We start from the raw sequence: 25,821 nt of genomic DNA, 5'->3' as shown, positions 1-25,821 counted from the left end.
TACTGGCTGCTAGCTAACTTACATGCACACGCATAGAGACATGGCCATCCATATGGACATATATGGACACAGAGAAAGGGCAACAAGCAGTTTGAACATACATGTACAACCTAACAACCAATAGGAGAGCAGGTCGGTGCAGCCTTTAAATGATGCCACCGGCAATTGTGGGAGTATGGTTGTATGTTTAGAATGTAATGTAATTGGCCATCGTGCTGCATGGAGGACAAGCCCCACTGTTGTTTGTGAGAGTTGTCAGAGTGATACTCAGTTTACTCACTCCATCCTGTTTAACTTTTAGACAAACACATCAATCTGAGCAGTATGTCTCTTGAGCTATTTAAGGAATGCTGCTATTGAACCTTGGGTGTTAGTAAAAGACCCTGACCCAGCCCTTCAATAGTTCTCCTGACTATTAAAGCCCTTCCAGAAAATTCCACACAGGCGGTGAAGTCATGACATCAGCTGTCATGCCATGACAGTTCTGTCAACAGAAACAACAGTTAAAATTCTTCCACTGAAAGTGACAACCGGAGCTGAAAACAGTGGGCTGTTTTTTCTGTGTGTGTGTGTTAGCTTTGCGTGAAAGCAGAGGAGATACAAGCACAGTCCAGGTCTACCCTTAGGCTGAACCACAGAGAGGGGAATCTTTAGGATTAACCAAAGGAGAGAGAGGGGTAGTTTGAAGGAGACAGCTTTTCCTGTTACTGAGTCCAAAAAATTAAAAGAAAACATATTTACAATGCCACCCACCGGTTTTTGGATCATAGCCGTTCTTTTCTCAACTGTTGAGAAAAGACAAAGAGATGAGGGAGAAAGAAAGAATGAGAGAGAGAGAGAGAGGGGGCGGGGAGATAGACCTACTTTGCCAACACAAACCAATCTCCCAAATAAGAATTTCTGTCAATACATCCTTAAATAGCACCAGCAGAGCTGTGTTAGTACTGCTCAGTTTACTGACGAAAAGCCATGGAAACAAACATTGTCATGATATGAACAACCCTACCGCACACAGGAACATACTGTTCCTCTTCTATAGAGGTGGAGGTGAGGAGAGAAGAACCGATGAGAGGGTAGGAGAGGTTAAGAAAGGACAGGTGTGGAGACGTTAGGAAAGAGGATCCGGCAGGAGATGAAAGAGGAGGAGAAGTTAGGAAAGCTGAGGAATTAGGAGATATTTGGACAGGGAGGAGAAGTTAGGTGAAGGAGAGGAGCAGAAAGGAGAAGTCAGGTACGGAGAGGAAAGGAGACCGAGGAGAGGAGAGAGGAGAAGAGAGGCTAGGAAAGGAATTCTGGGTCAACGAGAGGCCTGTAGCTGCAGGTCAGCGGAGAATGTGTTGCCATGGTGACGGCGCAGGTGCGCTGGGCAGCAGGTGGGAGAGGTGTCCCAGGTGTCTGCGCTGGCACAAGGCCGGGTCTGTCTGCTCCACCTCTCAGCACCACCACAATGGGCCAAGACGCCCTGAATCATCACACACACACTTCAGCACCCAACGGCCTCCATGCATCTCTCTGTCTCTCTCTCTCTCTCTCTCTCTCTCTCTCTCTCTCTCAGGGCATTTGTGTGTGTCTGTGGTCGGCTCTGGTTCTGTGTGAAGTGCATCTCCTCTCACACGTTCAGTCGTCTGACGCTCCAATGTATTTACACAGCCTGGAACCGACCTGGAGAACCACACATAAATCCACCCTAGTTTCTGGTAATAAAAGGCTAAGATTTCTAGCTCGCTTTGCTTCAACTCCTCCGTCTCTTTCTCCTCTCTCTCTCTCTCTCTCTCTCTCTCTCTCTGTCTCTGTCTCTGTCTCTGTCTGTCTCTCTGTCTCTCTCTGTCTCTCTCTGTCTCTCTCTCTTCAAAAAAATAAAGACATGCCTAGCTGGCAGTTGCTGACATTGTGCCCATACCCACTACCTACAGCAGGCGAGTGTGTGTGTGTGTTGAGTGTATGCATGTGTGTGTGTCTGACTGCACAACCCAGACACCCTGATGCCAAAGGCAGCCAGCTTCCAGCTTGTGGTGTCAAACTGCAGGGCTTTAGCTAGGACACGTCCTAGACAGGATATGAGGTGGCGAGAGCCATCGGAGCTCCGGCTCGATCTCTAAACCAGCTGCTGCAGATGCTGCCTCCCTCTCAACCAACACTAACTCTCACTCCCACAGACATGTGGCCACGCTCAAACCAGAAGGAATTCAGTGAATGTCACCAGGCTCTGTTCTTCGAGGGTCCTGAGAGCGGATTTGGGGGCCAAAGACGAGGATTGATTACATGAATGGATCTGGAAGTATCTGAAGTGCATTTGATTTGGTCCACAGTTGGCGTTTTATTACAGTGGGTAAGAACAATCAAGCGTTTGATGGTTATTTAATAATAATCGAAGGCAGCCTTATTGAGGCAGAGCTGTGGATGAGAGGCATGTTTTTTGAGGGGGGAGGCAGGTCAACCAGGGACAAGCCCAAACTACTGCCTCCACCCCTCTCTGCTGCTGACCACGGCTGCCTGAAAAAGTGGGAGGAGGAGGAAGAGGGGGATGAGGCAGAGGAGTAGAAGATGAGCGATAGAAAGCGGAGCACAGTGAGAAACATGATGAAAAAGAAGAAATACACTGGATCTGGAATCTGCTCCCCGCCTTGGAAGTTTCCATCGAAGAGGAGAGGAGAAGGACACGATGGGTTGACGGAAAGAAGAGGAGTGGAGGGAGGGAAGAGAGGGAGGGAAGAGGAGAAGGAGAAGGAGAAGGAAAGCCCTGCATTCCCAGACAATGGTTCACATTCCTCTCCAGGACTCCTCAGCCTGTGAATCAGCCTGACAGCCAGCCAGCCAGCCAGCCTGACAGCCAGCCAGCCAGCTGAGGTTACCTGAACGCTGGGTCCCCAGATCACCGAGGGGTTCACTCAACACACTGATGGAGACACTGGAACACACTCATCACCCTGAAACACCCTGATACACCCCGAAACAACCTGATACACCCTGAAACACCCTGAAAGACACAGGACACAGAGCCAACTGGCCACAACTGTAAACTACTGCAGAGACACAACTGCTGTCATGATCTTATCCCACAGGTATTCATTATAAGTCACATAATTACTCGATACAAAAACACATGGCTAGCAATCCTCTCTATTTTCACTCCATCATCCTGATAAGGAACTCCTTTCTTTGTCCTGAACAGAGTGGACGCGTTAAGACATTTTCCATTGGCAGGGAGATAACCTGGTCTTGGCTTGACGATGCTGTTGTGTGTGTGTGTGTGTGTGTGTGTCTGCGTGCGTGTGTGAGGGAGAGATATATTCTAGTATATTTAGACCATGAATCACATCTATTTTTAACATTCATGAGCACATTGTTAAGTTTCAGGCTGTGCACTTCACCCCTGTTCACAACTGGAACACACCCTTCATGAACTTAAAACATTAACATTAACATGTCATAAAAACATGATGTACTTTTTATCAACAAATAAATTACTTTCCATACCAGAGAGATACCGGCCACGAGGACCGAGCCACACGCTTCATCCACAGTATGCTTCAATCTGAACAGTTTTTTCTTTGCATCCATAAACAAGTCAACATCTTGCTAGGAACTCTCACACACACCGTGACCTGCCAGGGAATCAAGTCAAATCTTCTACAAACAGGGTTGTGAAAAAAGCTTTGTCTGCGGATTAGTGACGATGGGGCCAGTGAGTCATCTGTCCATCAGGGCTGTGAATAGGCGACATGCAGTCCGCTCCTCTGCTGGTAGGGTAGCATATGGGCTCTCCTCCACTAGATATACACTCGAGACTCAACAATCTCAAGTGGATGTCAGTAAAAAAGCTTTTTACTAGATAATGTATATAATACAGTTCAGAATGTTTTTCCTCTGAAAGGGAAACTGTTGACTTTATCTACATGTACTACAGCATGCACAGAAGGGTTTAAGAGGGGTGATCAAGTTTAGAAGGGCAATCTTTTCTCCTTTGAGGTTTGGGGCCTTGTGCTTTGAAAACCAACTTTCTTACTATAGTCGCAGCCTCTATCAGACTCTATGGGAAGGGGAAAGGGCCAAAAAGAACGGATCCCACAGAACGTGGATGTTTGTACGGCATCAAACGGCTACTGCAGCTGGCCGCGCTCCATATGACCAAATATGGAAGGAAAAAAAGCTCCTTTTCCCGTAACCTCACTGAAGAAAAAAAAGTGCCTTTCTAACATGCTGTGCAGCGAGATATAGCTCTCACACGAGCGCATACACGCACACACACACGCACACACACACACAGCAACACGCACGCACACCACAGAGGAGGGCTGGAGTTGGCTTTTTGTCCGACTTCCATGAGTGATGGTTCCTCTATACTGGCATCTCTGGGACCATGTCACGAACACAGAGTATTATTAGCATAGGTTTGGCTGCTGCTCTGTGGGACTAGCAGGGTAGCTGACAAACACTAAAACACAGGCTGATAAAGTCAAATAAAGTCCGAGACACAGATGTAGAAGACCCTAGGCTAGGAGATGAAAGGAGGTTTAGTCCGACAGAGAACAGAGTGATGAATAAGCCACGTCTCCTTCCACGAGTATTCGCTAGAGTTTGGGAGGGTTTTAGCTCCAGGAGTTTCACGCTCTTACGAAACCGCCTGAAATAATACGTTGGCGGTTCGGATCCAAACCGCCAGAGTGTCAGCTAATCTCAATAAATACACTCCAAAGCCCCTGTCATGAGGCGTCGTCGCTGCTCTCTGAGCTGAGCCGTTTCTGCCGTCCGTCTCTGATCAGTCTGGTCTACAGGGCTGGGCTGGACTGATCAGTCTGGTCTACAGGGCAGGGCTGGACTGATCAGTCTGGTCTACAGGGCAGGGCTGGACTGATCAGTCTGGTCTACAGGGCAGGGCTGGACTGATCAGTCTGGTCTACAGGGCAGGGCTGGACTGATCAGTCTGGTCTACAGGGCAGGGCTGGACTGATCAGTCTGGTCTACAGGGCAGGGCTGGACTGATCAGTCTGGTCTACAGTGCAGGGCTGGACTGATCAGTCTGGTCTACAGGGCAGGGCTGGACTGATCAGTCTGGTCTACAGGGCAGGGCTGGACTGATCAGTCTGGTCTACAGGGCAGGGCTGGACTGATCAGTCTGGTCTACAGTGCAGGGCTGGACTGATCAGTCTGGTCTACAGGGCAGGGCTGGACTGATCAGTCTGGTCTACAGGGCAGGGCTGGACTGATCAGTCTGGTCTACAGGGCAGGGCTGGACTGATCAGTCTGGTCTACAGGGCAGGGCTGGACTGATCAGTCTGGTCTACAGCGCAGGGCTGGATTGATCAGTCTGGTCTACAGCGCAGGGCTGGATTGATCAGTCTGGTCTACAGCGCAGGGCTGGATTGATCAGTCTGGTCTACAGCGCAGGGCTGGAAAGCAGCTTAGAACACATGCTGTCAAAATGCACTCAAACGATCTGTTTTGGCCCAATGTATATACTGTTCTGCATACCAATACAGCATGTCGGAGACGTACCTGACAGACTAGTGAGTGAATGCTCCCCACCAAGAGAACAAATACCCAGTCAAACACTTAGTACCCAGAGCTTGACTAATGACCCTCTCTACCTCTTCCCTCCACGCCTCCCCTCCTGTCTCTCTATCTCCCCATTCCTCTCTATCTCCGAGAGGATTTGTCCTCCTGCAGAGACATATTTCCGGACACCTGCCATCCCATAATATAAATGACCCTGGGCCCAGAACGCAAACACAGAAGAAGTAAGAAGAAGAAAGAAAAAAAAGAGTAAAGTATCTGTTGAACATTTCTGACAGGCTCCATTAAATACCAAGTTTTTCAGGAACAGAAAAGAACAGGGAAAAAAAAAAAAAAAGGGTAAAGATAAAGTGACGAGACACTCGGTCCCACACAGGGAGAATCATGTTCCAGTCATGCCTTACATGGAAACATGGGAGTCACCATCAGGCCAAGGAGACACCAGCCCTCTACCCCCTCCAGCCCTCGAGTGACAGGACCACAGCCCCCAGGACACATCCTACATCTGCTCCTGGCCTTCCCTGTGTAGCCTACATCCTGCTTCACTGGCTGGACGGGACCTGTTTTGCCCCCACCTCCCAAAAATGATGGACCCCCTACCCCTACTCCCCACACCTAATCTTAGCACTGCAGTCCGACACTTTCTCTCCCCTGGGAGGTGCGTATAACTCCGTCCAACCTCTGGTTTGAACGACGCTCAGATGTGTAAATCAGCTGGAGGAATGCGCCTGTTTGAAGATTTCAAGGGTATTACGTGACAAGAGATCTTTCAAACTAAGGGGTAGCATTCCTGGGGGGAGATAGGAGAGAGGAGATAAGGAGGACTGGAGCGCCAAGTGATGACCTCACCAGAATACAGGACATAGGTGAGGGGATAGGGAAGAGATGGGCGAGAGAGGGTGAGACAGGTCTTCTGCAGGAAACACTGGTTCACCACGAAAACAAACTGTATTAAAACACCAGCGGCAGGAGAACTTCACGACGCAAGTTCATGTAAAGAGGAGAGAGGATAAAAGACAGGGGGCAGCTCTGAGACTGGTGTGTGTGTGTGTGGGGGGGGGGGGGGGGCGGGCATGGGGGGCGTCTCAGTCCTCAGTCTCACTACCAAACATTCCATAGTGAGCAGACACAACCCTTATCGTGCCTCCAGTCTTCTCCACGCTAGGCCTCGCCCTCTACGGCCATCTAACTCCGCAGCACAGCTCATGTCGGAGCAGCATATTTCTGCGGGCTGTTATTCTTAGCTTGGCAGCCGGCCAGCGTCCTGGAGGTGGGGAGGAGGGGGATGTGTGTGGCCTCCTAGGGCTAGGCTGGCTCGTTAATCTACCAGGTACACAGGGAGGTGGGTCTCTCGCTCTCTCTCTCGCGCTTTCTCTCTCGCTTTCTCTCCTCTCCTCCACGTTTGTCTGTCCAGGGGTCTGTCGAGGAGGTCTGTCTGTCTGTTTCTCTGTCAGGAAGCCTCACCATTCCTCCTGTCTCTCTGCGGTTATGGGACCGAAGAATTCACTGCCAGAAAATTCCAGGAAACCCTAGAGCTCTAGTAACACATAACAAAGACTCCTCTCTCTCCCCCTCTGCCCCTCTCTCTCTGTCCCTCAATTTCTTTGTCTGTCTCCCTTTCTCTCGCTCACTGTCTATATCTCTCTTCCTGTCTGTCAGTCTGTCTCTCTCAGTGGTCCAGGAAGCTCCGTGTTGAGTTTTCTTGTGTTTGACTGTCTCAGTTAATTTAACATATCGGCATTGTGCCATTGTTGTACAATTCTAAACCATAAAGTCTTTTTATAGTAGTGCTTACGTTGAACCACTGACACGTAACACACTACCAACACTGTTCTACCACGGTTCCCATCAAGCTGCAGGGACGTTCGCTGCCTAATGGAGGATAAAATTCTACCTCAAGAGGTTAACGTATGGTATTTAAACCACCTAATTCCTACATTTATTAGAATAACACATATCTCAGACAAGCATGAAATTGTAAATAATTGAGCCTTGGTGTTGGGGGGTAGTCTCTCAGGTTGTGGTGAGAAGATGGTGGGTCCTCTTATAGCTGGTGGCTAAACTGTAAATGAGATAAGAACACAGACCCAGTCTCTGAACAGGACCGGGTCCAAGCCCACAAGCTTTTCCTCTGCCAGTGGGCTGTCTAGGGACTTCACCCATCTCCGCCTACACCACGCACACACACACATACACACACGCTTCATCCTCTCCTGCTGTGTTTACCTAGGTGTGTAAGTGACGGGTGTTTGGGGCAGTTCCCCGGCCTGGGTCCAGGCTCTCTGGTGGTGTACCATTACTGGTCATTACCTCCAAGCTTAACTAATGGCTCCATTATCCCAGGTGGTCTCCTAGACGGCTGTCATAGTGTGTGTGTGTGTGTGTGTAGTGGGGGTTGGGGGGGCAGGCCAGACACACACTGTCCCATGAAACGCTGCCAGTCCAGGCTCACACAGACCCAGACATAGAGCCAGGCTCGCCATAACAACACCTCATTGTTCTTTCTGTGTTTTGTTTCATTAAAGCAGATTTTAATGAGGCCAGCCAGATTGTCACCCCTCTCCCTCCCATTTAATCCCCCTTTACTTCGATTCTAACCCCATCTACTTCACCCTTTCATCCACCTCACCCCTCCATCTACCTCACCCTTTCATATACCTCACCCTTTGATCCACCTCACCCCTCCATCTAACTCAACCCTCCATCTACTTCACCCCTTCATCCACCTCACCCCTTCATCCACCTCACCCCTCCATATACCTCACCCCTCCATCTATCCAGCCAATACACCACCCTCTCAATCTTTTCCCCAGATTGCAGGTGAAGAACACATAATACAGGGCTGCATTTGACTCCTCCCCCTTCATGTCAGCATTAACGAGACTAGACTTCTCCATTACTAATAACTTCATCATTAGTGCTAACGAGCTGATAATGAACCAGCACTCAGGGATGATTAATGTTCAACTCACTACAGTACACATATACACACACTGCATTTAATAGAAATGTTTGCAGTAATGTAATGTTTGCAGTAATATTCAGAAATTTCCATTCAATATATTAAACATTGACATTAATATATACATTTCTGTGATCTATTTTGTAGGAAAGTAACCCTGCAGAATGTTCCAGCCATGCCACTATCCAGTCATTGTCCCTGCACCTATCCCCAGGTCTGGCTATTTAATTGTAACAGGCATCTAATGGGCATCTAATAATATTTGTGATTGATTGTTTTGCCCAATTACCTTTGGCAGGTCTCTAATGGAGGTCAGAGTCTGTTCAATGCCAACCTCTCTCCCTACAGAGTGTGTCTGATTAAAATTGTTTTTTTGAAAGGCTGTATTTCTGGACTGCTTGTGACCATGCCAAAATGTGGCATCCCTATCCTGGCACTGGTTCTACATCAGAACCGTTCTCTGACAGAACCTGGCTGGATAATGAAGAACAACAAACCAAAGCTACATGATGAATCACCCAGGGGGTACTGATTCAAATCTAAACTAACCTTCTGTGCTCATCTCTTCCTATGTGGATAGATTACCAGGATCCATGGAATGGTAGACTACATACACATTCTCTCTCTCTCTCTTACACCCACACGCACAGATCAAAATTATATTGTGTGTGTGTTAGAGGGGGGGCTTCATGTCAGCCATTTTAAGTCTTTGATCTTCAGCTTTAATCAGTTTCACCCTCCCTCTTTCACCCCCCCTCTCTAACCTCCCAACCCCCACCCCTCACCCTGCCCTACCCACCTCACCTCACCTCTCCCCTCCCCCTTCCCATCCCCCCCCCCCCCCCGTGAGGAGCAGTGACATGTGAAGTGGAAAGACATGGAGGAGGAGAGGCGCGCGCTCCTTCGCTCTTCTTTCCCTTCGCTGCATTCCTGAGCTTCCCTCTGAGGCTTGCATGTAAATAGCTGGGTATGCTTCTGATTAGTCACTACACTCTATAAATGCTCTCTTAAACAGTAACTACTGCTCCTCCCCTTGCCAGAAAGCTGTAGCCTGGCAGGCCCGCTCAGGAGAGAGAGAGGTGGAAAGAGAGAAGGAGATGGAGGGGGGCGGATAGAGAGAGAAAGAGGCACAGAGGATGGATGGAGAGACTATGACAAAATATATAGCTCACGTACTGATCCTAATGCAGTGATACTGCATTGAGTCCTGCTAGCTAGCTATGTGGCTCAGCTCCGCACACAAACACAAGTACCTTGTCTGATCCATGCTGTGGAGGTACGAGCTGGATGCATGTTACCATGTAAGGCCTGAGTGCTTCACACGAGCCAGAGCGTGAACTTGGGGGTCAGTCCCCAAGAGCTGGTTACCTAGGAGTCCTCTTACACTGCATCCCATGAGAGCCTGCATTCATCATGAAATCACCACGCTCCCCCTTTGGCAAACCACACTCCTACCTCCTATACACACACACACACACACACACACACACACACACACACACACACACACACACACACACACACACACACACACACACACACACACACCTTCCCTATGCCTCCACAGGGCCTATAAGCCACACACTGCTGTGTCTGTTCCCTGTATCCCAAGCTAACCTAGCTAATTCTGTAAATACATGACTTCACTGTTCTCAGTGTTTGCACACATCACCCCAATCACCCCTACCTCACTAAGTACACACAGCCCTGAGTACCCCATTATAGTACAATATGGGACTAAACATGTGATTACCTGTGTTTGTTTGGCTTAGGGCAGCTGTGGACGAGGATGGGGAGGGGCCTCTGGGGTGGGAAGATGAAGAGGGGGAGGAAGAGGAGGATAAAGAGATGGATGGTCAAGAAAAGGGCCATCCGAAAAAAAGGGGGATTAGGGGGATATTATTAATATTAACAATCAATTTGAAGAGCCTTCACATAAAGAATGTCATGAGTTATCATGCAGACTGAAGTGTGCTGGTTGGAAGAGAGACTGGAGCAGTCTGAGGTACACGCTGGCATGGCCCGGGTCTCAAAGTGAGGAGGCCAGAGGAAAGCACTGAGCCAATCAGCTCCCAGAGACATTTCCTGTACTGGCTTTATCAGATGAAGAGAAGCCCAGGGGCCAATGTCTTGCTTCTCCAACACACACACACACACACACACACACACACACACACACACACACACACACACACACACACACACACACACACACACACACACAGTGCTCTAGTTAAAGAACAGTCTTTAGGAATGACATCATGGTGGATGGATGAGGAAGGATGGTGAACTCAGCATCCGCCATCTCCCATGATGCTGAGCATCCAGACCTGGAGGGCAAACAGGAGAGTTTTACCTTATAAGACCACGGTCGGAGTCAGGGAGATCCTGCAACACCAACCATTTAAAGACAGTTTGGGTGAAAACAGCTGGATGTGAACATAGCCTTTTACTGTGGTTGGACCTCTGGAGAGAAGCCTACACTGTTGGCAAACTTATGTATGAGTGTTTAAGGTGCCTGTTATCAACACTGGCATTCAGACTATTAGAGTGTTGGGCGTTGAGCGAGAGTACACAAGTGTCTTGAGGGGGATAAAAATATGTTTTGAGAACATACCCAGCCTCGTCTAAGCCCCGAAACCTTTCCAATGATTGCCCCTGAGCTACAGTTTCAGGCTTTAGCTCACCGAGCTAATTGACATCCAGAACAAATGACTTTGAACCCTGTTAATCAAGCACAAGTGAATAATGACAGCCTCCTTCCATATCGCCCAGGAGGGAACCTGGCTTCCATGCTACTCTACAGGACCGTCAGCACTGCAGGAACATGAGAACCCATCCTGGCACTGGTTCTGATGCAGAACCGTTCTCTGGCAGAACCTAGCTGGATAACGAAGAACAACAAACCAAAGCTAAATTACAGAGAGAGGAATTTCCATCAGAGGAAAGATATGAAAAAAGAAAGTGAGAGGAATTTTTTATTTGATTTATATATTACTAACCAAACATATGAAAGCCTCTAGTTGCACATTTTAACCTAAATAAATAGAATCTAGAGTTTCAGCTCGAGCCAGTTCTGACTTCACAAACAAGGAATGCCCCGATTTGCCCACTTACTGAACGACACCCAGTTCAGAGTTACACAGATTCCGTCTATTCCACCCTGAATCTGCTCCAACCTCACCATATTATTGAACCTAGTGTGCGGTTCTGGGTACAGTGCATTCAAATTACATGCTATTGGATTGAAAGGCTGAGCAGGCTGGAGAGGACTGAAAGGGAGTATGCTACCATGGCCCCCATCCAGAACTCTCTCCCTGGCTCCCCAACTGCCTGTCAATCACAATATTTTCAGAACAGAACCTAAAGAATAGGAATGTGAACACGTTCTCCTGTGACCTCTCTGTGACAGAACCTTCCAGTGAAAGCTACTTATTGGAAGAACCCCTCTGCCCCGGTCAAACACCCTTGTTTGTTGTTCCCCTGAATAAAGCTATATTACCGTATGCAATATACTATTTGATATAGTCTATCACTGTAAAAACATGAACAGTGACAAAAGGGACGTCAGGAGGATTACCTTGAGACACATTAACACTCTTTCACCACAATAAACGCTCCAATAACGCCCACAGCCACTTCCTTTGCTCCAGGTCCAGCCTTGCGTCCAGGACTGAGTCTGAGGCCACAACTCTGGGCTGACTCACGAAACTAACCCTCTTCCTTTAACCTCCAGGCCTCGGGTATGTCAGTTCCCTGCTCTCCACCCCTGGCCCAGCTGCGCGGTTTAGGACAATGGTTCCGATTGGGAACAGAGCTGATCCAAAAACAGTCGTAGAAAAAGAGAGAGCGAAAGAGAGAGAGGGAGACAGACAGCTTGATAGATAGATAGAAACCAACAGTAAGTGAGCTTGATTGACGGAAAGAAAAAAGAAAGGGAAGCAGTGAGAGTGATAGAGAGAGAGAGCGTAACAAGAGCCCTCACCGCAGTGCACAGGCCAGGCATCAGACTCCGGAAACACAGGGCAGTGTTCCCTACATCCTGCCTGGCCTAGCCCATGCTGCCAAACCCTTGTTATCACTGCTACGAATTACCTCCAGATTCCTCCTCCTCTCTCCTCTCTTTCCCCTCTCAGCCTGAAGACCCTGAGCTGTTATGCATTCCAGAGGCTATTCCAATCAGCTGTCACCAGGTTGGTTCTGCTCCTTATAAGGTCAGGGCATTCCCTGCATGTTTCACAAACACGGCAGACTTATCAGATGCCGTTTCATGGACAATTACTGCCCTGTCTTGCTCAGAGAAATCTCAGCCCCTATAGAGCTGGAGACGCACATACTTGAACACACATTCTGGCACACAAACACACACTCTTACACACAAACACTCTTACACACACACACACACACACACACACTGACAGTGCTGCAGGCTGAAAGCAGAGAGATCGGAAAGACAGACTAACATGAGAACAGTTAGGTGAGGTGGAATATGAAGGCAGATTTGCTTCAGGGACTGAGGGATGTGACGTTGAAACGTTGTGGATTCACCTGGTGGTATAGCAGCTCTTTGTTCCAACACGGTTTGGAGAGATTAAAAAAAAGAACTTCAACTCCCGTGATGCAGGAATTGAAGTACACACCGCAAACAGGTGCTCCCCCCCGCGTCCCGGTGTATCCGAGGCTGTCTAGCACAACGCTCTTGTGATGAGTAGCCCTGCATACTGCACGACTAAAAAAACAGTAAACCCACAGTAGAACGTCTTTGGCATAACAGTAGGTGTTTGATTTCTTATGTCAAATGCGATTTGATCATCACCTCAACCCAACTGCTTGCGTATAAACCATATTGTGGTAAACTTGGATTTTTATGTTGTTGTATTACGGAGATAGCTCGAGGCCCACCTGAGTCCGGTCTTTGCTCGCATCTCAGATAAGGATTAGAAGCAAAGTAGGCGACAGAGCAGAGAGAACAGCACTACTTTTTAAAATAGAATAATCGTTAAAAGGCCTCCAACAATTGCTACAGACAAACTACAGCTCAAGCGTTCGTAAGTTTGTGTAAATTAGCTTACGATTTATGTTCAACTTATTTCACATGATGCATGTAGTTTACAGTGGTGTAATGGGATAGACTTCGCCCGCTGATGTGCATTCATAGCTTTTTAACAAAATTACAGTGGTCAGAGAATCGTGAAACTACAGGATACAAAGCATTGTGGCCGTCCAGGCCTGCACACTTTTCTTCTGATGCGATCCAACAATAAAGCAATTGCAAACTACTTGTTCAAGACGCAGCACTTACCTGTTGAGTTGAGTGACAGTTATTGTTCTTAATTCGGGTTCGCCGCAGACATACAACGCAAGGAAGGCCAGTTAGCGGAGAGGAACAGAGTTGAGCCTCGGTTTTCTCAGGATTCAATGATAGCTTACTACAGGACTGTGCAAGCCCCTCCCTTTAAACAGTAATCGCACATCTCTCATATGAGCTGGCCCGCTCTGAACATCGTCGCGGTCCGCTTTAATTGCAACACCAACCTAAACGGTTACTGAAGTAGCCAAGACAAAAAATAAAAAATAAACGTTTAGAAGCGAGTGCACAAGTTATGAACTAAACCCTCCAGTTTTCAGAGAGCTAAAGTCGAGATATGAATACTGACGGAGTGAAAGTTTTGGAATCTTAGCAAGCAGCCAGAGCTCCCTTTGAGGCGAGAATGCCCTTTTTTGGTTATCCTTTACGGGGCCTCTAGAAGAAAATCCTACGTCAGGAAAGATCATATGAAATGTTAATCTTGGCGAAAAAGGGTCCGTCAGCACAAGCACTTAGAGGCAGCGTAAAATGTATTGAAGTATAACTGGATGTGCTTTTGATTGATACAGGCAGATACAAAAGCACTTTAAACTTCTGACAACTCAAGTGTGTGTGTGTGAGAGAGAGAGATACAGAAAGAGACTGCGTGTGTGGGTGCGTGCGCGTGTTTGCGCGTGTGCACAGACATGGAAAAGTCCCTCTTCTCCCCAGTAGCTCCAGCCCACACGTCACACCAGGCCTCCATCCCTCTCCTCATTGACCTTTTGTTGGTCAGCAAGCTTGAGGATGCAGGGCCAACCTGGAAACACAATAGAGCTGTTGTTTTACGTGAACTAGAACAGGGGTACTGTTCTTTGTCCCATGGTTGCAACAATGATCACCAAGACAAAGGATGTGCTTAAGAACATTAGTTCACTAGAGCAGAAATGTACATCCCTCGCAGCAACAATGCCACACGCAACAGCAAACATGCTACTGTGCGGCTTATATTAAAGCCTGCCCCCCAACGATTAGAAACTGAAGTTCAGCCACAGCTGTCAATACTTCTCCAGTTGAACATGTTCAGATAGACACATAACCCCGCCCAGTTGGACCTTAAAGCACCGTCAAACTCCTGCTGCATCATTTCCCTAGATGATCCACCGGGGCCTGGATGTTGGGCTGTTTATACAGGTTATAATGGTTGTGGCAGGTTCCACATTTACATGATGACATCATGTGTCCAGCACAGCACAGTAGATGTTGGTTTACCTCATTCATGATGGAGTTACAACATGAGCAAGCGGGTTTGTCAATACGACTTCATGGACATATATGGAGACTGGGGCTTCCTAGATTCAAAGACTTCTCCAGAGCTAAACATGGCTATGTTGTTGTCCGGGTAACGATGAGCATTGCTATGCATAGAGCTTGTGGTAAGAGCTTTACCTGCGTGGCAGGGAAACCGACCTGCCTCTGTAGACCTGGGTGGTCTCCTCTGTAGAGAGGACTGACAACAAGTCATTATAGCAGACATCAGGTGAACATAATATGTATCACCAATAGAAAGATTATCTGTGAGTATCCTAAATCCAACCAACAATTTGACACAGAAGAGTTGAATACATGCGAATAGACGAATATAGACGGATGCTTGAAACGTAACACCTGTGATTTTGCTGTATGGTGTTGTCAGCCTGGAAGAAGACTGACTCATTGCCGTCACTCTGCAGACAATCATTAACAGCAGAATGAGGATGGGACACTACAATTGTCTGGTTCTCATCTGACTTCCTGGCTAGGAGGGTGATACTCTATACTGTAGACACTCAAAGCATCTCACGCACAACTGCATGTTGAAAATTGCCCGCGATAACCAGCCGTTTTAGGTAATAGAAAGGAGAGTTTGCAAGGCTCGCTTCTTTGCAGTGTCAGTGTAAGTCAGAGTGACACAGGCCACAGCAGCAGTGAAACAAGGCTCGTTGAAGCAGGGGTTCACCTCCAGGTCGGATATTACATCGAGGGGGATGTTTGATATCACCACGGATACCGCATCTGCACCCAATCAGAGCATGGCCATCTGTGGATCATAAAATGCAAAAAAGTACATTAATATGAGTGTCTGCTATTCAGCGGGTCATAATGTCGCCTACGATCCATAGGAAAACACTGACATGTTTTGTGCTGGACCAGTTTACAAGAGGCCAGTGTGGTAAATGTGCTGTAACTTTCACAGTCTTTGGTTATCAACACTATCTCTTGTTTGTACTGATCACATTTGCTTTAAATGGTTTCCCTATCAAATAAGGCAAATATCGGCCACATTATTTAAACATACAACCCTTTTCAGACTGTATCATCCCTCACATTGGACCAAGTATGGATCCAGTAAGTTACACAGAAAATCTACATATATTGACTCATTGACTGAGTTAAACACATTTTAAGGTGCAGATCTTAAGTCAGGGTTAATCTCCATTGATGACTGTGGCGACTCTGGAACATTGGACCGTGTCTCGTATTGGGTGCCCCCTGGTGGTGAAATGAGCAAACTACAATACCAGTGTAACAGACGTGGTCTTGCAAGCTCTGTCAGAGGCATAACCGCCAATGTACACTCCCACCGGGAGGCGATAATAAGGTGTATTGCTCCATCGTTAGTCAGTCCCTGTTTTCAGAGTCTGTAACAGCTAGTGCTAATCCGTGTAGCCTACAGTAGTAGCGCTACTGTCATTTACAGTAGGCCTATTAAGGTATCCAAATTCAAACTGATCATGCCTACTTCGTCTTGTTCGGACGGTTGTTTATATTTTAGTTTATTGTTATTAATGAGATTATTGTGTTTGTGTCGTTTTTAACACACAACTTTACGTTTTGTTGCAGGCACAAATAAACTATTGTACTGTACAATAAGTAGGCATGTCGGTGTTATAATTATATAAAGCAATACAGTGATGCTGCTTGATGTATGTTGCCGTGATCATTATGCATAACAAGTTAAATCTATACATCAGCCTTTTATTGTGTTAAATATGTGTTCACATTGAAAATCAGATATTGATGTGAGCCTCACGACTGTATGGATTACTTAAATTGTGTCGCAAATAACCTCAACCCATGCAAAAACACAAGGATTTACGTTTTGGGACAGGTCAAGTTCAGTTTGGGACAGTTCATTTTGCACTTTGGGACGGTTCTGGGACGGTTCTGGGACAGTGAGGGAAAAAGTTAGCCCTACAATAGAGTGATAACGGTCATGTTTCCTCAGTTCAACCAACTTAGTACAACGTCATGACCTATACTCCCATCTGCAGCCCAGAGGGAGAACTTATCTGAGTTTGGGAAGAAGAGAGGTGAAATGAGGAAATACAGAGGCTATGAATTTTATTGTTTTATACACAATGCTTAGTTACATCATGTCTATGGATCAAATGAAAGACAATCAATGATAAATCTCAATGACACAGGCACACACACATTGATTCTTCACATAACGATTGCTTGATGTCAGAAAAAATCAAATGTATTTACACAAATGATATGATGAAAGTACAATATTAGGTTGTTCCACATGGTCTGTCCACTGTAATATCCCCGACCATAAATAAGCAGAAAACTCTCAGCAAAATAAAAATCACAACTTCTCTCACAGACATTTTGTTACAAAAAGTTTGCTTAGTTCTGTCAGTCTCTCACATCCTCTGCATTTTAAAACACTTCATAATCCTCACAGCACAGCACGTTTTATTTTGGTGAACTCCTACAATAGATGAATGATAGAGTAGCTGCTAGCTATGTCCCCAAGTCACGCTCAAACAGGCTCTCCTTGGTCTGGTGTTTCTTACTGTGCAGCAAACATCTTCTTCCTGCCCTCCATCCCTGACAAAGCTTCCACGTTCTTACGCCAGTCAGTCTCCTCTTTCTGTGGACAGGAAGTCAAATCATGTAGACAGGAAGCAGCGAAAAGTTGTGCTTGAAGCACATGATGTATTATGAACAACATTAGGAGCATCTATTGTTGCTATACTGTAGGTAAGTAGGTAGGTACTTTCTAAATTCCAAGGCAAAAACAAGACACACATTTGAATATATATATATATATTTTTTGTGACTAACCTTCTCCTCCTCTTTCTTCACAGTCTTCAGCTTGGCCTTGAAGTCTGCTTTCATGGACTTGGTTTCAGTCAGAGCCCCCAGCACAGCATCAGCGGACTTCTTCACCCTCTTAAGGTTAGGTCGTTTACGTCCCTTGAGCTCAAACATCTTCTGGCTCAGTGACTCGATCTGTCCGGAGCCACACGTCAGACATCAGACATCAGAAACCCCACCACAGAGCCTCATCAACAGCCTGTCTGGTAGCACTGTCAAACCAACCAACTGTCAATCCATCAACTAGAGCTGCTCACAATGTGAAGCTAAATGTCAAAGTATTGATGCAGTTGAGTGGCAGGCCACGTCAGCCTGGCCTCGACTTGAGCACAAATACAAACAATGACTTTTCATTTATAAGCCTCATTTATATCAGAAGTCTTTTTTATTTCTAGAATGGTTGTAATCTTTGCCTGGGAAATCGGTCCACAAGCCAATGGTGAGAAGAGCTACTAAGAGAAAAGCTATTGAGATGTAAATATTTTCAAAGGCTGGAAGAAGGAGAGCTGCCTTCAAAGACTTCAGGTAATCACACAGTGCGTTTCGGTGAATCATAAACCCAAGAGTGTAAACTTTAGGTTCATTTCCATCACAAAGAGAGTACCTCTTTGTCATTCTTGGCCACCTTTACTTCTATATCGTAGCGAGCCTCATCCACAACGTCAATCTTCTGGTGCAGATCCTTACACAGGTCCTGTGAACACAAAGTACACACTCAATCTAATCTAAGCCACCAAGGACTGCTCAATAAGTGTGTGAAATTCATCAAAAGCTCTTTAAAAGCAACAGGTTTGGGACTCCAGTCAGTTGTCAGGCTGACAGACAGGAGGAGGCTGTGTGGAGCTGTTCTGGCGTATGTGAAAGAGATGAAGGGAGTGTTTTCTAGTAAAGCACCAGGGATTAGTCCTGACGAGAGCTTCACTGGCTCAGTGTCAACCTGTCCTGCTCATATACACCCACGCCCCCATACCCCCCCACCCCATCTCCACCCAAAACCCCAACCCCCCACCCCCCACCCACAACCTCACACCCCACCCCCCACCCCACCCCACCGCACCCCCCACCTCCACCCACAACCCCATCCCCCCACCCACAACCTCACACCCCACCCCCCACCCCACCACACCCCCCACCTCCACCCACAACCCCATCCCCCCACCCACAACCTCCATCCCACAACCCCCACCCACAACCTCCCACCCCCCCACCCCACCTCCACCCACAACCTCCACCCCCTGACGTGCCAGTGGTCTGTCAATGCCCCAGTTATTTGTGTTTGGATCAGACAGGAGACTGTCTGTCTGCAGTGAAGCTGTCATTAGGGAGATTTGAAGGGGCTTTGATCAGCATTGTTTCCAGATAAATGTTGTTTCTGACATCTTGTTTAGACCTGTTCACCACAGTCAAATCTCCTTGTTGTGCAGGTGTATGTTTCCCAACTAAGGTCTGTGATTGGCCACCAACCTGGAGCTCTTGTACGGATAGGCCAGATAGTTTGAGGGGCGGAGCTTTCTCTTTTAGGGTGGTTTCTCTCTCTTCGATCTGTCTCTGCGCCTCCTCCGCCAACAAGCTGTCTGCCTTTTTCAATAGTTTGGTCTGTTAACAGGGAACAGAACAGAGCATCTTTAATAGTCTTTTACCATTACAATACATTTTAAGTGTATGTGTGTGTGGATCAGACCCACAATACCTTCAGTAGTAGCCTGCGGGTTGCTGAGTACTTGGGTTTTTTCTTAAACAAAGAATCAGAACAGACATAGTCAGAGACCTCCTCTCTCTCTCTGTCTCTGTCTCTGTCTCTCTCTCTCTGTCTCTGTCTCTCTCTCTCTCTCTCTCTCTCTCTCTCTCTCTCTCTCTCTCTCTCTCTCTCTCTCTCTCTCTCTCTCTCTCTCTCTCTCTCTCTCTCTCTCTCTCTCTCTCTCTCTCTTTCTCTCTTTCTCTCTTTCTCTCTTTCTCTCTCTCTCTCTCTCTCTCTCTCTCTCTCTCTCTCTCTCTCTCTCTCTCTCTCTCTCTCTCTCTCTCTCTCTCTCTCGCACCGAAAAACTGTTGAGCAGACTCCATTAGCCGGGCTAACGATGTTAGCTCACCTGCATACTGAGGGCTCATTACAGACAGGCTGGGGACCATGCTCAGGATGTCTAGTGTGATTAGGACTGCCTCAGTCGAGGTGTTCCACCTCCACCCTACACTCACCTCGTCTCCCAGAGCCACGCTCTTGCCCATGGAGGGAGTGGGGATTTGTGTTTTGCTGTGTTCATGTGGACATGAGCTGGATGGACTTAGTCCCCAAGGGGCTGATAGGCCCATCCGCTGCTTTGTAGATTACAGAGTGTGGGGTGCTAAACCCAGGGGGTAAACCCAGGCCGGTGGAGGTGATAACTGAGGCCCTGTGGGGCTGTGGAGGCCCTGTGGGGCTGTGGAGGCCCTGTGGGGCTGTGGAGGCCCTGTGGGGCTGTGGAGGCCCTGTTGGGCTGTGGAGGCCCTGTGGGGCTGTGGAGGCCCTGTGGGGCTGTGGAGGCCCTGTGGGGCTGTGGAGGCCCTGTGGGGCTGTGGAGGCCCTGTGGGGCTGTGGAGGCCCTGTGGGGCTGTGGAGGCCTGGGCTGTGGAGGCCCTGTGGGGCTGTGGAGGCCCTGTGGGGCTGTGGAGGCCCTGTGGGGCTGTGGAGGCCCTGTGGGGCTGTGGAGGCCCTGTGGGGCTGTGGAGGCCCTGTGGGGCTGTGGAGGCCCTGTGGGGCTGTGGAGGCCCTGTGGGGCTGTGGAGGCCCTGTGGGGCTGTGGAGGCCCTGTGGGGCTGTGGAGGCCCTGTGGGGCTGTGGAGGCCCTGTGGGGCTGTGGAGGCCCTGTGGGGCTGTGGAGGCCCTGTGGGGCTGTGGAGGCCCTGTGGGGCTGTGGAGGCCGGGGCTGTGGAGGCCCTGTGGGGCTGTGGAGGCCCTGTGGGGCTGTGGAGGCCCTGTGGGGCTGTGGAGGCCCTGTGGGGCTGTGGAGGCCCTGTGGGGCTGTGGAGGCCCTGTGGGGCTGTGGAGGCCCTGTGGGGCTGTGGAGGCCTGGGCTGTGGAGGCCCTGTGGGGCTGTGGAGGCCCTGTGGGGCTGTGGAGGCCCTGTGGGGCTGTGGAGGCCTGGGCTGTGGAGGCCCTGTGGGGCTGTGGAGGCCTGGGCTGTGGAGGCCGGGGCTGCCCTGCGGCTTAGTGGTCGTGTGGAGTTGAGTGCAGTGTGATTTTATTGGACGGGCCTCTCAAGGTCAAGTCTTTTATTTTCTATATAAAGTATGTTCTGTGTACTTATATGTTATGTTATGCCAGGTGCTTGCGTTGTCTTGTCTTAAGAATTTCAGTGCCCAGTCCGACCTTGTGTTGTTCTGTGTATGTGCTATATACACCTGGCATAACATAAGATATAAGTACACAGAACATTATTTACATATATGCTGAGCTTAAATAAGTGAAACTTCCTAAATATACAGATTCAACCCTAATACTAAAACTTCCTAAATTACAGATAACAATAAATATTACACTATACTAACCCTTAATGCACATAAAACCTATGTCAACCCTATAACCTATTCTAACCTAAGTGGAGTACAGTACAAGTACTCTTCATTATGCAGTGGATTAACTCCTGACCAGGGCAGTGGTTACACAATACCCATTGGTGTTCTGAAATTGCCAGTAAATGTTTGATTTCTAAATGTAGCACTTTTAGTTGTTGGCAGGTTGTTAGGGTAATTAGACAGGCATGGTGCACAGTGGGCAGTTTTTTATGGCTAAAATTAAAAATGTTTATTCATGGGCCATTCCACTGTTACTTAAATTTAAGGAGCAATTTTGGTAAGTTTAATTGTTCCTTTTAAGGTGCCTGTTTTGTTATTTCACAGGCAAACAACAACAGGGCATAGATATGTGGATCCATATCTTCAAAACACTCACCGGTCTGCGCCAAGCGTGAAGGAAATCAGAAAACAAATGACGTCCAGAGGACAAAGACAAAAAAAAGAAGACAGACAAACAAGCCAAAAAAATAGAGGTGGTTATTTTGTTCCATCACAGGGTGAAAATAAAATAATTCCTGCTGATTGACAGTGGAGAGACTTACCCTTCAGACATGGCTGTGCTGGGCTAGAGTCCCTGGTGGAGTGCCAACATAGTTGAGGTCAGTGTTTGTTAGAAGCCTGGAGCCAGTAGGCTGCAGAGCCAAGCTGGCAGTGCCCCCCTACAGAGGGCACCACGTGGCAGACACAACACAACACAATCCCCATGATCACGTCATATAACCGTCACAGACTGAAACAGGAATGTGTGAGATACTGTGACACATGATAATGATATGATGTAAATTCACGTGTTGTGCCTTTAGGATATGACGTGAGGGTGTAGCAAATGACACCTTCCTTAAGGTCACATAAAACCTATCTACTGGATCATTTTTCACACAGGTAGCAATATTACATTCAGCAATGATTCTCTCATATACTGTAAAAGGAATCCAATAGGTTAGCGCCATCCCTGTCCTGCACCCATAAACATTACGAGCCGATGTAATTGAACACAAATCACACTCATAGCTGCAGCTATTGGACTGCAGCCTGGATGATTATCTGGCTGTAATTGTAGCGAGGCCCTGTGATTTTTATTTTTCTCTCGCTTTAAGCTGTCTGTCTCTTACCCTTCACCCTGTCTCTTTTTCTCAATTTTTTCTCTTTCTATCTTCCCTCTCTCTCTCTCTCTCTTTCTATCTTCCCCTCTCTCTCTCTCTCTCTTTCTATCTTCCCCTCTCTCTCTCTCTCTTTCTATCTTCCCCTCTCTCTCTCTCTCTTTCTATCTTCCCCTCTCTCTCTCTCTCTCTCTCTCTTTCTATCTTCCCCTCTCTCTCTCTCTCTCTCTTTCTATCTTCCCCTCTCTCTTTCTCTTTCTATCTTCCCCTCTCTCTCTCTCTCTCTCTTTCTATCTTCCCCTCTCTCTCTCTCTCTCTTTCTCTGTCCGTCTGTAGTATGCCAGTCTGTCAGTCTACTGTGTCCAGTCATCGAGTCGACAGCTCAGAGTTGGGCCACAGTAGCTTTGCCGACAACAGTAGCCAGGTCTGTTGACCTGGGGATTTGGTTGGATGCCCTGGTGTGACTCATCATAGCCTGTCTGAGAGAACCAGGGGGGGGGGGGGGGGTGAAGGGTGATGGAGGGGGGGGGGTGAGGTGAGGAGGTCACTCACACGTTAATAGGGTCCTTGTATGGAATCGTCTGATGGTACAAGAGGTGAGGAGGACAAAGGCTTCAAAGAAGATCCTTCGATTACAGCCGGTCCCCCTCCCCCCCCCCCCCCCCCCCATTCCCCCACTCCCGTACGTTTCACCTAGCCATCTCTCACCCCCCGTATGCTCCTACACCCTGTAAGCTAAGTGCCACCACACAGGTGCTGCGGGGCATCATCTCCCAAGGCGCTGCTATCCTACTGAGGAAACGCCTGCCTGCCTTAATGTCAGCTCTCTGACATTACACAGAAGGATCGAACTGGTGACCTTCACTGTGACACACTTCAGTAGGCCTTATTAGCTCTCTGTTAACACACACACACACAAATGCATAACCTGAGCGCGTGCACACACACACACACACACACACACACACACACATACAGTCACATTTCTGGAGGGCTTACATGTGTTGGTGTGAGGCAGACATAAATGGAAACACACATACACACACATAAATACACTCAATGTTGTGCTCCAACATTCTTACATTATTCAAATACAATATTCTAATAGAATAAAATACAAATTATAAATTCAGTTTTGGTTGGAAATGTCAAGATTGTAAGGAAGATATGGGCTATGACCTCCAACACATCAGCCTTGCAAGTTAGAATGAGGTTACACACATACACATACACACACACACACACACACACACACACACACACACACACTGATCGTAAACTTTGAGAATGATGACTTGAAAGCATCAGGTACAGAACCCTCTTGTTAACAATAGAACAAGTGTCAAACAAAAACTAAACATTCTTACATGGCTATTTACTGATCACTCTTATCACAACAAACATTCTGTCAGAACCCTTACATTATACAGAGTTTGTATCTACCCTACACAATCGGATCACTTACCTGTAGAGAAAGAAACCAGTATGAGCTTTGCCGTGATGTTGGATGGCAGAAAGCTGTTTGTGAATATGAATGATTGATTTATGGGTTGTGTTCCCCCTCTGAGAGCAGGGCTGGCTAAAATAGTCCCTTCGGATGCAACGCCTCTCGGCTCCACATTGGTCACATGAGAGAGCATCACAGGCACGCCAAGTTCAAGGCATCTCCCCTATTCCTGAGCTGTCCTACCCATGACCTACTCGTGTCCTATCAATGTCCTACCTCCGCTCTGACCTACCTGTGCCATAGAAAACACCTGTCCTGTTCTCTCCTGTTCAACCCTGGTCCGACCCCTGTTCCAAACTCCCTCACAGGAACACTCCAGACCCCTCTACATCACTCCACGAACACACAAACTGATGGAGCAGACGCTGTGCTGTGGAAGATGAACCTGGTTTGAGAGAGACCTCTTCAAGAGGTCATTCTAAGCATCTGGAGCCATCCATTTCTCTCCCCAGCTCCTCCCTTCGCAGAGATGTCCTCCATGTTCTTTCGGCCTCGAGGACCTTGTGTGTCTGCGAGTGGGGGTCCTGTTTGGTGGGAAGTCCCAGCAGTCATTCCAGGGGCCGTCCTGCTGGAGGACGCTCATAGCTGCTCCGGTGATGACCCCTCCAAAGACAACACAGCTCGGCTGGTCAGGTGGAGGCTCATAAAGACTCATAACTGCTTAATGGAGCGTTTTACGAGGCTGTCCGCCGCTGTGATTCACCGGTGCCTCAGGCCCTTGGATGAGATCAGACCAGAGCAGCGATGAGGGGCTAATTACAGGTGAAGATGACGTGTGTGGGTGTGTGCTTATGTGCATTTACTCTGTAGTCCCACGAAAGCACAAATCCATCAACTCTGTGTGTGTGTGTGTGTGTGTGTGTGTTGCCAGACCAGAGCCTACAGGACTGGAACTTTGTGTCCTAAGCCTTGCTGACCTCACTCCGCCCACAATAGAACGTTAGAGGGCATGTACCAACAAACAAAGGCACAACTATATCCACACACATACACATTTCGTCCCTCAACCCCACTCCCTTCTGTATCGACGAGCACAAACAGGACACAGGTCAGGCAGGTATGCCTGCTATTGTTCCTGGTCTTGTTCCCGGGTCCAGAATAGCTCAGTAGCAGCTGGTGGTGTGGTGTGATGCAGGGGAACACAACACCTCCTGAGAGGGGTGGTGGGGGGGTTGGGGGGGGGGGGGGGTCACTATGATCTCAATGTGCCCCTCCGCATACAGGTCGTTTCTAGCATAGTTAACCACTCAGCTTCTGCAGGGGGTTAAACCAACACAATTATCAGATAACAGACCCTTGTCCCAGATCACAGCTATTGTATCAGTCGGTGGGTGCGCTTGATTCAGGCCATGGAGCAGACCCAATAGCCTAGATGAAAACAAACGTACCTCCAGTATTTGGACACTGTGGGTAGGGTTGAGACAGGCTGTCTGTGTGTCTGATCTGACACTAAGCCAGGTGTGGTGGTATAATAAGAGGTTTAATAGGCTGTCGGGTGTGTTGCTGATTGGAGTGATTTGACGCGCCGCGTGTTTGATTTGACTCTGCTCGTCTCAACGCGGCTCGTGCAGATGGAGAGAAATGCCAGTCATTATTATTGCGTAGCTCCCTTCTTAACCAGCGGGATAATAACACCAGTCAGAGGAATTACCCAGAGCTTAGTGGCTGTTTATTCTCCTCTGAGCTCCACAGGAGCGGGGTTCTCGGTCAATTCCGTCAAGTCATTTGACACATCAATTTCAAATATTGCATA

General features: G+C 47.9%; 2 protein-coding genes and 1 long non-coding RNA gene across 5 annotated transcripts in view; all 3 read right to left on the bottom strand.

The window, feature by feature from the left end:
- The window catches only part of cald1a (caldesmon 1a), a 36,280-nt gene extending 22,097 nt beyond the window's left edge, over positions 1 to 14,183 (bottom strand). Inside the window, exon 1 of one of the 3 annotated variants that reach the window (XM_084701634.1) lies at positions 13,779 to 14,183. The gene's annotated coding sequence lies outside the window, so the exon portion shown is untranslated. Of the gene's footprint in view, positions 1 to 10,229; positions 10,412 to 13,778 lie in introns of those variants that run through there. The other 2 variants (XM_084701631.1, XM_084701632.1) reach the window with 2 other exon arrangements.
- Positions 14,184 to 17,130: 2,947 nt separating this feature from the next.
- tnni4a (troponin I4a) lies at positions 17,131 to 20,135 on the bottom strand. The gene is made up of 6 exons (XM_084702007.1): positions 20,106 to 20,135; positions 19,603 to 19,644; positions 19,377 to 19,508; positions 18,517 to 18,606; positions 17,880 to 18,047; positions 17,131 to 17,685 (listed from the first exon to the last, which is right to left on the bottom strand). Exons 1-6 carry the CDS (start codon positions 20,133 to 20,135, stop codon positions 17,605 to 17,607), a joined length of 543 nt encoding a protein of 180 aa, XP_084558133.1. The 3' UTR covers positions 17,131 to 17,604.
- A 1,702-nt stretch (positions 20,136 to 21,837) lies between these two features.
- Positions 21,838 to 24,732, bottom strand: LOC146276385 (uncharacterized). The gene is made up of 2 exons (XR_014762447.1): positions 24,027 to 24,732; positions 21,838 to 22,120 (listed from the first exon to the last, which is right to left on the bottom strand). It is a non-coding gene; the product is annotated as an uncharacterized LOC146276385 (long non-coding RNA).
- Between the last annotated feature and the right edge of the window lie 1,089 nt (positions 24,733 to 25,821).

Source organism: Hypomesus nipponensis, chromosome 7 (assembly GCF_054491055.1).
Source record: "Hypomesus nipponensis isolate SF chromosome 7, ASM5449105v1, whole genome shotgun sequence".
In the NCBI taxonomy this organism is placed as follows: domain Eukaryota; kingdom Metazoa; phylum Chordata; class Actinopteri; order Osmeriformes; family Osmeridae; genus Hypomesus; species Hypomesus nipponensis.
Note: the sequence above shows the minus strand (reverse complement) of the source record. Positions and strands in the feature narration are given on the sequence as shown.